This window comes from Octodon degus, unplaced genomic scaffold (assembly GCF_000260255.1).
Source record: "Octodon degus isolate 3935 unplaced genomic scaffold, OctDeg1.0 scaffold00079, whole genome shotgun sequence".
Lineage (NCBI taxonomy): Eukaryota > Metazoa > Chordata > Mammalia > Rodentia > Octodontidae > Octodon > Octodon degus.
This window is the reverse complement of record NW_004524655.1, coordinates 9,610,022-9,623,670: the sequence shown is the minus strand read 5'-3', so window position 1 is coordinate 9,623,670 and position 13,649 is coordinate 9,610,022. Positions and strand designations below refer to the sequence as shown.

The window sequence follows — 13,649 nt, the reverse complement described above, 5'->3', positions numbered from 1 at the left end:
GAGAGAAGAAAAGGAAAGGAAAAAATATATATGTACATACACAGGATAGCTGGGACAGTTATACTGTTGATTTCTTTTCTTTTCTTTCTTTTTTGGCAGTACTGGGGATTGAACTTGGGACCTCACACTTGCCAGGCTTACGCTGCTGAGCTATCTCCCTGGCCCTTTTATTTTTATTTTATTTTATTTTATTTTTGTACTGCTAATTTCTACTGCTATATTGAAAGGAACCATCAATGCTTAATTATTTTCCTTCTTTTGAATTTTTTTGATCAATTTCGCATGCTTATATCTGGTAATCTGAACAACTAGTTTGAGGACAACAATATGTAATGTAACAACCATTGTTGAACTCTTAAAAAAAAGAAGTACGAGCCTGTCCATCTCAGCAGACCCAGATGAATCCAGAGTCAGGCCCAGGCCAAATCCAGGCAGCTTCTTGACCAATATTTAAAAAACACACCAGAACCTTTGCTCACCTTTGCTCCTAAACAACACCTAGACAAGTTATATGATAATGGGAAGAATTACTCCCAATGGGGACTAATCACATCACTGATCCCTACCAGATTCCATGAATGTGGCTGAGTCAAACGACAGTCGATGAGGCCCCACGCTTGAGAAGCTTTCCAGTTTGGCTTCTGACTGGACTTCATAGTTGTTAAAGGGATCATCTTCCTCCTCTGGGTCCAGCTTTCTTAGCCTGCATGGGAAATACCAAAGTAACCAAAGCCATACCACCCATTCTTTCGTGTAAGTAGAGATTGTTTTTTGTTTTTATTTCTATACTAGGAATCAAGCTCAAGGATCTTGTGCTTACCAGGCAGGCGATAGGCCACCAAGCTATATCCCCAGTGTGTACTGGGGATTGAATCCAGGAGCCTGTACATGTTGCTAACCACTCTAGCACTGACCTACATCCCCCATCCAGAGTCTTGCTATGTTACCTCCCAAGTAACTGGGTTACAAGTACTCACCACCAAGCCTGACTACACCACCTATACTGACTGCCACAAGCAATCTCACTCTTCCCTAGTAGAGAAACGAAATCTAAGCCAGGATGAACGAGATGAAAATAGGTGGGTGGAAGGATCTGGTCAGGGCCGCTGGGAAGATCTGCCTCTCTCCAGCGCTCCAGAGCTGGCATGTGGTCTACACCATCACCCATTCCCCTCTCATGCCCTAAGTACAGGAGATCATGCTTGAAGGAAGCTTATCTTCTAATGGGAGAGACAGACAATAAGCAGGTATACAAACAACCCAACTGAGGACCAACTGCAACAGAGCGCTTGAAACAGAGCCACAGGGCCCTGCCTCAGGGAACAGAATCACAAGAGTGCTGCTCAGGCTGGCATCACAGAAGCAGCACTGGCCATGCAAAGAAGCTAAACAAGAAAAATGTAAAAGCATCACACACGTTCTAGGATCTCAGGGGAGCCTAGCACACAGGGAGAAAGTAGGTGGAGGGTAACAGTGCGAGGGACTCACCAGGGCTGAGCTTAGTCCCTCCATGGTTCCTCACAAAACATCACCAGGTCTGGCCCAGCCGCTGGACATGGGTGGCCTCTCCCAGCAGGTCCCACTGTCTCAAACTCCTCCCAAGTGGGACTGCCTTGTGGACTGTCCTCATTCCAGCAGCATAAACACTCAGGCACCTATAAATGCCTTCACTTTCTTGCATACATGCTCCCTAAAGATTCCATCAGGCAAGTTATCCCATTATTCTTGCCTGAGCATTAACACTAAAATTTCACAAGAAACCAAATAAAATAAAGTAGAAACTATTTTGCATAAAGGGGGCTAAGGGAACAACACCTTAGGGTAGGGCAGCGTGGCTACAGGAAAGGTGGGGTCACTCAGCCAAAGTACGATCTTACAGCTCTCCCAGGAGGAAACCTTCTCCCCGCATGCCACAATAGGACCTGTCAGAAGGCGTGGTCTCCTCACCTTGATCCTGTACCACCTGCATACTGAGAATAACCTTTTCACTGTGCATTTAGCCTTCCCCACAAAAAGGCAGAAAATTAGACATACTGCTGTAAAATAGATTTCTAATGCTCCAAAAACTTCTGGATCCTCCTCCAAACTTCATTGCCATGAAGTGAGCAGTTAGAAAATTCTTTTTTTTTGAGACATTCTCACTAAATTGCCTGGATGAGCCTCAAACTTGAGATTCTTCCTGCCTCAGCCTCCCAAGTAACTGGGGTTACATGTATGTACCTTCAAGCCTGACAAATTCTCCTTTCAACTATTTTGTCACTGCAAAGGAAAGTTAACAAAAGCACGCTGCCTCTAACTCCACAGGCCCAAAAGATGAATAAGTCATAGCTCCAGCCTTCAGGAAGTTCAGAATAGGGAGAGGTAAGAAAAGCAGATTCCAATCCAGTGAGCTACGCACTTTCGATGCTCGCACAGGCATTAGGAAGGGAGTGGAATGAGATGCAATTAGAGGGGTAGGCTGGCGGTCTGTAGATGGGCTTGTTTCTGCAAATCAGAACAAGCTGCACGCCATACCTGGATGGCAAGAACTTCACCAGAAGCTCCTGGAAGTCTACTTTCTCTTCTTTTTTGCATTTAGTGTTTCGAACACGGGCAGACCTTCGCTTTGCAGTCTCTCCATATTCTTCTGAAATCTTCTTCCGTTTCACCCCTTTCTTGGATTTATCTCCCCCAGAAACATCACCTTAACAAAGAAAGAGTACAAATGAGAATCATACAAGGCAGTAGGGGTGATAAAACTCACCACACAGGCACGCCAGGCCCCTTCTTTTATAGCTACCAGCACTGAATCTGTTCCGGCATCCAAAAATCTTTCTTCAGTATCAGTCCTGAATAAAATTTTTAAGACTGAACCTCTTAATTCTCATGCCCTCTCAAGCTGGCAAGGCCACAGGGCCCACGTGTCAGGGCTCCTACTCCCATGCTGCAAGAGCCTCTGGACCTCAGTCCATGTGCCTGGGAAGGGTACCAGGGTCCCTGACCCTATGCACACGATACAAAAAGAGCAAGGAAACTATTACCCAAGAAGCAGGAAAATGTTACGTATAATTTTAAAAGTTAGAAACACCATGCACATGTTGATTCAGACATCTGTTCATCTGACACTTTTTGACAGTGACAGATATTAACATGTGAAAGTCTTCAAAAAAATTTTTTTACAACTCCACAAAAATAAAATGAAATACAACCGTACAAAACTGTACTACCACACAAGTTGGTGACTCTACTGACTTACATTTTCTGAAGTCAAAGAACTCAGAATGCACACAGGAAATGAGGGACCTGCAAATTACCACATCATAAGAGGGAGAGACTTTCATGCCACGACTGAGCAGCCAGCCTGGCGGGGGGCCAACCAGCAAGGGGCTGCACCCTTGAGCACCCGCACCCTCCTTGTAGGGCCTTCAGTGCTAAAGCACTGGTTCTGCAGGCAGCTGACAGGCTCCAATACAGGGCTAGCTGCTCCCACTTTCATGCAGGCCATAAAGATGACTACAACTCATTTCCCTGGAAAAGCCAGGCCCTCACAACTTCTTGTCCTGCTAGGCTCATTAAATGGGGTCCCTCCAAAAGACAGCTCTAGAAAGGGCTGTTCACCCATAGCAGCACCTGTGTCCAGCAGGCCAGGACTATGCAGTGGGAAGCTGGTTGGAGCCACAGGGGCATAGGGAAGCACAGGCTCAGCCACAGCTATGGCAGGGTTGGCACTGATGGGGCTCGGCTGGATCACACTGACAGGTGTCACCACCATGGAGGATGCTGGCAGATGATCCGGGTCCTGGTATTCAGACAGGTCAATTCTCTTGCCAAGGCTGGGCCGTGGTGGCTCACAGGTGGTGAGGTGGTTGTACATGGCCAGCAAGCTCTCTCCAAGGCACTTCCACCTGCAGAGAAAGACCCAGCATGCCTGGTCAGCACCCTGCCACAGGGGTCAGCAGGCCTGTGGAGAGACAGCAGAGCTATCCCCAGAGCTGCAACCTCCATGGGGAGGAGGGGAGTATGACCACATACTGTCACTGTAACTGACAAAAGGTGACTTCTGGAGATGGGGAAGCCTGCGCTAGAGGCACAGAGGCCTGGCATCCTTCTGCCCTCACCCCGGCAGAAGTCTCCAGTGTTCTATTCTATTATCATGGTGACCCTACAAGAAAGGCACACCGTTCTCCCCATTTTTAGGGAACATTATGTAATGTCCCCAGCTAACGCCAGCAATGGTGCCAGGGCTGGCTGCAGGGGCACCTGAGCTAGGAGAGGAGCTCCAGCCCACCATGCAGCACTGCTCCCATGTATGTGCGCGCTTGCGGAGGTAACAGAACACTGATGCCGAGGCACACTACTATTTTCAATATTTATTTTTGATTAGCACACGTTTGTGTTCCATAACGATCACTCTGCATGGAGCACTGGTACTTACACACAGTATGTATCAGTTCTTCTTTCATCCCCTTCCCTCCCCCGCCCTCCTTCTAGCTCTTGGTCCCCTTCCCATTTGCAAATGATCCTTCTATTTCCTATTTTTGTATCTTTTATCTTGTTCTTTACTCATATAAGAGAAACCATGTGCTATTTAGCTTTGTATCTGATCTATTTCACTTAACATTATAGTCTTAAGGTACATCCATTTTCCTACAAATGACTGGTTTATCCTTCTTTACAGCACAGTAGTACTCCATTACATATAAATATCTTATTTTCTTTATCCATTCATCTGTTGATGGATACACAAATCGCTTTCAAGATAGCTCTTTCAAGAAGACACCTAGAGGGGCCGGGGAGATGGCTCAGGAGAATAAGCACATGCCTGGCAAGCACAAGGGCCTGAGTTCAATCCCTAGTTCTGCCAAAAAATAAAATAAAATAAATTAAAAGATACCTAGAAAGGGAATACCTGAGTTGAATGGAATTTCTAGTTCTAATGTTTTGGTACAGAGATCAGAATCTCCTTACTGATTTCCATAGTGGCTGTACTAGATTCCCATCAACAATGCAAAAGGGCTCCTTTCCCCACCCCCACTCTTACCTCCCCAGTGTCTGCTTTGATTTTTTTTTAATTTTATTTATTTATTTATTTGTGTGTGTGTGTGTGTGTGTGTGTGTGTGTGGCCAGCTCAGCCCACCAGGGGGAGGGGCTGGCTGGCATGTGGTGTTGGGGGATTGAACCGCGGTCCCTGTGCTTTCTAAGCTTGTCCTAAGTAGGTGCTTTAGACTACTGAGCCATCACACCAGCCCTATTTTGATTTTTTTGACAGTCATTATTTCTGGAATAAGATGGAATCTCAGTGTTGTCTTAATTAGCATTTAGATGAACATTTTTTTCACATATTTAACCATTTATATTTCTGAGAAGTATCTACTCATTTCAGTTGACCATTTTTTGACTGAGTCCTTTATTTTCAGTGGTCTAATTTTTTTTAAGTTCTTTACATATTCTAGATATTAGTCCTTTGTCTGAGGAATAGCTGGCAAATTTGTTTCCCAGGCTGTAGCTTGTCTCTTCACTCTGCTTTGTTTAGTTTTTGAGACAAGGTCTCACTAAGGAGCTCAGGCTGACCCTGAACACTCACTATGTAGCCCAGAATGGCCTTGAACTTGCAGTGACCCTCCTGCCCTGGTCTTCCAAGTGTGAAGTTACAGGTATGTACACCATGCCTGGTCTCTCAACCTGCTGGCTGTTCCCTTCGCTGTGCAGGAGCTTTTAATTTGATATTTTGTTGATTCCTGATGTTATTTCTTGTGCAACTGGGATTCTGTTCAGAAAGTTCTTGCCTGGGCCTATGTCTCCAAGAGTTTTACCTATTTTATCTTCCAACAGATTGTTTTTGTTTAACATTTAGATCTTTGATGCATTTTGATTTTCATTTAGTACATGGTGAGATACACAGGTCTAGATCCAACCTTTCACAATTGTGAATAGCCAGTTTTCCCAATACCATTCAGACTATCTTTCTTCCAGTGTATGTTTTTGGCCTCTGTGTCAAAGATCAGACAGCTAAATGTCAAAGCACACTAATTTTTTGTTTTAATGATAACAAAATTTACTTGAAGAGTAAAAATGAAAAGTGAGAAGAAACTGGCTCAGCAGACCAAACCTGGGCTAAGTAAAAGAAGAAAAAGCAAGATGAAAGTATACCCTGGAGGACACGGGGTGGGCTATCATGAGGAAAGCCAGGCTAGTAAGCTCTCTGAGGCCTCTGAATCCTTTCATGTCATCCAAATGACAAGGAAGGCCACAAGAACTTCTACATACAAGTTCAAACAGGCAGAAGGCACGTTAAATTTAAAGATTCAAGAATCATGACATGCATGGTGGTGTACACCTGTAATCCCAGAACTTGGGAGGCCAAGACAAGACGAAGGCCATGAGTTCCACTCCACCCAAAGCTATGTGGTGATTTCAAGGACAGTCTGAGCAACTCAGCAAGACTCTGTCTCAGAAAACCAAACAAACAAACAAACAAAATAACCAACCATTTTCAATGTCAGAAATTTTACAGCAGAAATTGAATGCCAGAGCTAAATTACTCCAACTCCAGTGAGCACCACACCCCAAGGCATCCACAGGTATGACAGCTAAGGAAGTCCACACCTAGGACTGTCACTAGGCTTCCTGGTAACCTTCTGGCAAGTGCTTGCTTGTCAAACCTTAGTTTTCTTTTCCCATCTGGATAGAGCAGATGATAAGGGCACCTTATAGGAATGTGACAGGTAGCGTAGGTCAACAAGGGCAAGAGCAAAACTGATGCAGATTAGTCTAACCTGAGAAAAGGGAGCTTCTTAGCAGCTCCTCAACAAACAGTACATGTCTCCTGCCTTCCGGCCACAGCAGACCCAGCCCCCTCCCACACCACCAGCCCAGAGTCAAGCCTGGGTTTCCGCCTCCTGTGCAGGGCAGTGTCCCACATCAGGACCCACCAGCCAACCCAGCATACCCCACAGTCATGTGACAACCTACGTGAAGAAGGGGATGGGCTGCACCAGTTTCAGGTCTGGCTCCTTCTCCCGCACAAGCAATGCTTGCCTCTTCTTTCGCAGCCCCAGGGCCTCATCCACAATGGCTTGCGTCTCAGCTGCGCTCACTGACACATCGTGAATCGACATATCACTAAAAATGTGTAAGACAGAGAGAAAACACAATGTTGTGAAGTACAGCCAAGGCTAAAATTACTGGCAGGGTTGTACTTAGGTTAATAACCTTTAATCTGTACTGATTCTTCCTGAATATAAAATAACCACTTGAATCTGGCCTCAAATGGGCAGTAATTAGCATTCTTAATTTCCACACACAATGGAAATGACTAACACCCGCTGCTCCATCCACAAATTCACAACTGAACAGAGAAAGGGTTTTCATATGTATCAACAGTATCACTGAAAAGCCACAGAAAATAAAATTGTGCCCTCACTTATAGAAAGTTTTCTTGTTTTATTTTGTTTTGTTTTTGCAGTACCAGGGATTGAACTCAGGACCCACTTACAGAAAGTTTTAAAAGAACTTATTCCATATACCCACCCCAACAAATGTCATTAGATAAGCCAAGCTCACTAAATTCAATAGTGTCCCCCCAAAACAGAAAAGGCAGGAACTCTGAAGCCTCAGATCCCTCCCCCGGTCATACTCTGCCTGAGGAGATGTAATAAGACCTGCCCTCCGGCACAGACTGTCCTGATGCCTCCCAGCAAGGCTACCCCACAGAGCCACTCCTTTAGGGACTGACTTATGTCTAATACATTTGTCATCTCTAAAGTCAGTTCTCTCAGGACAAATGTAAACACAGACACAAACTCTGGGGGAACAACCACCAATCCCCAGCTGGTGAGTTTAGTGGCCAAGGAACACCAGAGGGGCAAGGGGAATTGGCCTGGCTGGGGGATGGGGGAGGCAATTAAGAGCTCTGAAAGCTGCAACCTGAGTGTTGGAAAGTGAGGAGCAGCAATAATGAGACAGGGGAAAGGGTGGGAAGATGACAGGCCAGATTAGTGCACAGCAGGTGCCCAGGTGAGGAGGCAGGACGCTGGGCAGGGCCTGAATCCTCCAAGGTCCAGGGCAGTGTTAACCAAAGGAGCCTGGGAAGGAAAAGTAGGTGGTAAAAACAGAGAACCATGGGAGCTGGCTACAAAGGCCCTCATGGGGAATGCAGGTGGGCGTGGGATCTGTCCTAGAGGCAAAGCAGGAACACCCCAAGATCAGAGGCACGTTTGGAACACTGAGTTTGTACAGTACTGGGAACAAAACAAGGCAAGCGGAAAGGATGCAAGATGGGCAGCACCTTGTCACAGCAGGCGGTCACACACATCTACAGAAGACCTAGCAAACACTGACAGCTGCCAGGGAAGTGCAAAAAGAGCAATGATGTCCTCAGCCTCAGCTTGAGGAAGAATTGCTGAGATCTGGCATGCTGGAGAGATAAACAAGGCAGGGCGGGTGAGCTCGCTGGATGAGGTATGAGAGCCAGCAGACGAAGCCTCGCAGTTCACAGGCTCCCCCTGCTGGGACGTCAGGACTTGACAGGAGAACCTGGTGCACTTTGACATTCACCAGCCACATGGGAACAGGCAGAATTTACCATTTAAGGAACATTCGGAGTGAGTCCTTCCGGAGACAAGGCTGCTCCTCAAAGATCTTCTCCTTGAGAACCAGCCCCTTGCTGTACTGGCAATCCTTCTCCAGTGCTTTGCAGATGAAGTACAGACAGGCTGGCAGTTAAAAAAAAAAAAAAAAAGTTTAGACCTAAGACTGCACTCTAGAGCCAGAAATGCAAGATGCTAAAAACAGGATATCACTTTAAGCAATTCAATCAGGGAAGACTTCTGGAACTGTAATACCCGCAGTAGACAGGGCTCTACAAGATGAACAGACTCAAACACTGCCAGCAGAGAATAAAATTAATAATCTTTGTTAGAGGACCTCAAACCAGCAATCACACTTATAGGAATTGCAGCAAAAATCTACAAGGCTCACAACTATCATCTCTTAGCTACTGCCTAGCTAGAAAATAGCCTTCAAAAAAATCTGACAAATACTCTGTTCTATTATGTAGGGCTTGGGCTGGTGAGATGGTTCAGTGGTCTAAAGCACCTATTTAAAACAAGCTTGGAACAGCACAGGGACCGCGGTTCAATCCCCCAGTACCACATGCCAGCCAGCCCCGCCCCTGGTGGGCTGAGCTGGCCCCCTCCTCACATAAATAAATAAAATAAAATAAAATTTATTATGTAGGGCTGGTTAAGAGAAACTTGGCTGATCCACACACATTGGATTGTACTGAGGGTGGTTACTGACCAGACAGCAGGCCACAACCTAGCACTGGGCAGAGGGATGGGACAAAACAGGTGAACCCACATGTACATGTAAAACCACTTGCTTTCATTTCTGTTTACTATATTTTCCAATTTTTCTTTTTTCCCTTTTTAAATTTTTTTTTAATATTTATTTATTTATTTTGTGTGTGTGTGTCCAGCTCAGCCCACCGGGCTGGCTGGCATGTGGTGCTGGGGGATTGAACCGCGGTCCCTGTGCTTTGCTAAGCTTGTTCTAAGTACGTGCTTTAGACCACTGAGCCATTTCACCAGCCCCTTTTTTTTCCCTTTTTAAAAATTAGTCTTACAATCATCACTTGTCATTTAAGACATTTGTGTTAATGCAATATAGAGTCTTCTTAAGCTGTTGATCTGGAAAGCCTGAGCAAATTCTGGATCTATCAGGAGTGAAAACAGTAACAGGGAAACTAATGCACTGACAAAAATTGGAAGTTGGGCTGGGGAGGTGGCTCAGGGCCAGGGGGATGGCTCAGGGCCGGGGAGATGGCTCAGTGGCCAAAAGCGCCTGCCTAGCAAGCACAAGGTCCTAAGTTCAATCCCCAGTAAAAACAAAAAACAAAGCCACAGACTCAGGAAATGACATTGTGAGCTATGAAAGTCTTTAGCATTTCTAAGTGGGAAGAGCCCATGGCAAACAGTATCACTGGGGGTCTCAGAAACTGTACTGCCAGGTCTCACCATTGACCACACTGGGAAGAGAGCACCAGCTCCAGTCTGCCTAGGCACCTAGATTATCACCATGCCCCGCTATACTTCTCAATTTCAATGTAGGTAGACTGCAAGTCACTCCTATCAAAAATAAACAAAAAAAGAAGGCACAGGGGATTAGGAGTGAAGCAAGGAGCAAAGAAGTGGAGATCTAGGCATGGAAGCCCTGGGAAAGAAAAAAGTGACAGACACCTAGCACCCCTTTTGGGGGCTGGGAGGCCTGTTCATGACGTTCAGCAGGGGCCACACCTCCAATGCATGCAACCCGTATAGGAAAAGCTCTGCACAGTCGTAGCATGGGCCGAGCCACACTGTAAGCTGCTCGATAGACAGCAACAGGCGCCTACCTCAGGCAGACTGAGCCACGGTTCCTCTGCGACCCCGGGGACCATAATGGGTGGCCATTGGCAACTTCCAGAGAGAAAACCAGGGAGGCCCTGAAGCTTTCGATGCTGCTACTTCTCAGTAGGCGTGTTAGCTGCACTAGGCTTACTGTCCCACAGAGGAAGGCCTGAGAAACCTCAAGGGAGCAGGAGGAGGTCAGCAGGCCCTAACCCAACAGGACCCCTGCTAAGCCATGTCACTGAGCATCAGTGTAACATACTGTTTTTCCTCTTTGGTTTAAGTTAGTGTAAAATCTATTCAGGACTCTTACAGATAAAGGTATCAGTTCAGTCCTTGGATAGTTAATTTTATGTATGAATTTGGATGCATAGATTTTGTTGTTTCGGGTTTTTTGTTTTGTTTTTTATTTTTGTGGCTGGCTCAGCCTGCCCTGTGGTGCCAGGGATCAAACCGCAGTCCCTGTGCTTTGCCTAAGCTTGCCTAAGCAGGTACTTTAGACCACTGAGCTATCTCACTGGCCCTGGTGCCCAGATTGTGGTCAAACATTATTTTGGGTGTTTCTTTGGATGAGATTAAAATCTAATCAGTAGATGGAGTAAAGCAGGGATCTCTCCCTAATGCAGAGGGAACTCAACCGATCAGTTGACAGCCTGAATAGAACAAAAAGGCTGACCTTCCCCTGAGGGAGTTTTTCCTACCTGACTGCCTTTAAACTGGAACACTGGCCTTTTTAGCCTTCTCCCTGGAACTATAACAGCCTCCTAGATCCCAGGTCTTTGGACTCAGACTAGAGCAATACTACAGCTTTCCCAGGTCTCTAGCTCACCACCTCATCTGGTACATCCATGGACTAGTCAGCCTCCATAAATGTATGAACCAATTCTTTGTAAGAAATCATATATATGGCCATTTTTCTGGAGAACTATATAGTATCTCAACCCTGTTTTCCCATAATGCCTGCATGTTTCCAAGCGTAATTCCTACCATAAGACAGGAATGCAAAGCAGTAAACCAGTGGGCTGGGGAAGGAAGACTGACCCTGACAATGGTACTCAACTGTGGAAGAACTCCAAGAAAAGACTAAAACCCTCTGGAATATAAGAACCTGCTGGAGTCAGATTGTTGCCCACAGAACTTTCATATTCTGTTGACAGTTAAAAGTGGGCCAACCTACAAAACAAGTACACACATCCACCAAATGATTCAAACAAGAACATCTGCAGCAGCATTATGCCTAAGAGTCCAGATGTGAACAAAAACTCAGATGTCCATGCACAGAATGGTTAAATTGTGTAGATGCACATAATAGACTAAAAGCAATAAAGGAGACCTAGCAATGGATGTGCCCTACATAGGTGCACTCAGCAACAGAATGACACGCAGCGACCACCAAGATGACACGGCACATGCCTTCTGACTCCACCTCAAGGACGTTCAAGGACAGGGAAGGTGGTGTCTGGCAACAAAGAGGAGAGATCAAGGTCGCCACAGGGGACTGCAATGTGCAGAAATGACCCAAGCGGCATGCCTCTGGGCTGTAGCGAATGTTCTCCATCTTGGATTAGCTTTTCAGCTATATAAACTGATGGCTTTCACTGTACACTTTTTTGCATGTTTTGCCTCAATCAGAAAGATTTTAAAAGTGACTCTGAAGAATAAAAAATGAAGGTACACTGGGTAAGTAAGGCTTTGTACTTCTCAACATAATCCATCCAGCAGCTATCTATCTTTAAAAAAAAAGAAAACCTTTCCAGTTTTCAGAACTGAGAAATGTTTAAGCCACCCAATCTATCATATTTTGTTACAGTTGCCCAATCTAAAACATATTGGTGGGGGCCGGTGAGATGGCTCAGAAGAATAAGCACTTGCCTGGCAAGCGTGAGGGCCTGAGTTCAATCTCCGGTTCTGCAAAAAAGAAAAAGAAAAAAAGAAAATAGAAGGGAAAAAAAAAACCACATTGGTACTGAGCAGTGGGATGCGACTATAACAACTATAAATGTGTGAGCAGCTTTTTGTTTTGTTTGGGGAGCAGAATTTATTTATTAGGGGGAAGAAAGCTTCCATCCGAAAGAGGGACAGAAGGGGAGCCGAGTGGGTTGCCCAGGATATAAGCAGTTCTAAAACTAGGTATTGGGGCCAGTGAGATTATCTCAGTGGTCTACAGCACCTGCTTAGGTAAGCTTAGGCAGCCATAGGAACTACAGTTAGATTCCCAACACCACATGCTGCTCCAGCTCCGCCCACAGGGCACGTTGAGCCAGCCACAAAAAAAAAAAGTAAAACTAGGTATTAAATAGAAGTTAAAGAGTTTCAGGGCCAGCCAGATAGCTCAACAGAGTAAAGCGCCTGTGAGGTTCAATCCCTCGCATGCTGTGCCAGCCCCACCACCAGGTCACAATGAGACAAGAATGAGACTGGGCATGGTGGCGAACACCTGGAATTCCAGCACTTAGGAGGCTAAAAACAGGAGGATCACCAGAGTCTGATCTGTGTAGCAAGACCCTGTACTAAATACATACATAATAAATAAAAATAAGGAGTTTTAAGGTGCATACAACAAAAAGCCAATATGGCCATGAAGGTGATTCTGATGAATGCTAAGAACAAAAAATAGACACAGAGAAAGCTTCCATCTTCTTAAAAAAACAACTTACAGAATATGTGAAGAAATTTGACTGTCGGGCCAAGCCCACCCCAGGGTGCGCTGAGACAGCAATAGAGACTGGACGTGGTGGCATGCACCTGTAATCCCAGCTCTTGGGAGGCTGGAAACAGGCGGATCACTACGAGTCCAATCTAGTAGTGGGACCCTGAACACCCTGTAGACCCTTCCATAAAACACACACACACAAAAAAGGAAGATGAAGAAGAAAGAAATTTGAATGCTAAAGACAATACTTCTGGGAGTCAGGTGGAAATGAGGAATATGTCACTGGATGATAAAGTAAAAGTAATTCTTGTTACAAAGCAGCAAAGTGCTTGACTGAATTGTGTTTGTTCTGGTGTTTTGTGGAAAGTAGACATGTGAGCAATGAAATTAGATATTCCACTAAGGAGATTCCTAAGCAAAGTGTCATGTAACTGGATGTAGCTGGGGAGACTCCTAAACAAAATGTTGAAAATGTGGTCTGGTTTCTCCTGACCGCTTATAGTTGGACCTCTGCATGTACAAGTTCTGCACTGCTAGACTGAAAATATGTAGGGGAAAACTGTGTGCATACTATACATGTACAGTCTTCTTGTCTTTATTTCCCAAGAAATACAGTCTCACAACAGTG

At 45.4% G+C, this 13,649-nt stretch overlaps 1 protein-coding gene across 2 annotated transcripts in view; it reads right to left on the bottom strand.

Moving 5' to 3' along the window:
• The window catches only part of Cabin1 (calcineurin binding protein 1), a 170,508-nt gene that overhangs the window by 125,211 nt on the left and 31,648 nt on the right, over window positions 1–13,649 (bottom strand). For both annotated transcript variants that reach the window (XM_023720922.1, XM_023720923.1), the window contains exons 7-11: window positions 8,565–8,694; window positions 6,953–7,102; window positions 3,610–3,884; window positions 2,515–2,683; window positions 567–703 (exon numbers count right to left, since the gene is read on the bottom strand). In XM_023720922.1, coding sequence (XP_023576690.1) covers window positions 567–703; window positions 2,515–2,683; window positions 3,610–3,884; window positions 6,953–7,102; window positions 8,565–8,694 — 861 coding nt within the window. The remainder of the gene's footprint in view (window positions 1–566; window positions 704–2,514; window positions 2,684–3,609; window positions 3,885–6,952; window positions 7,103–8,564; window positions 8,695–13,649) is intronic.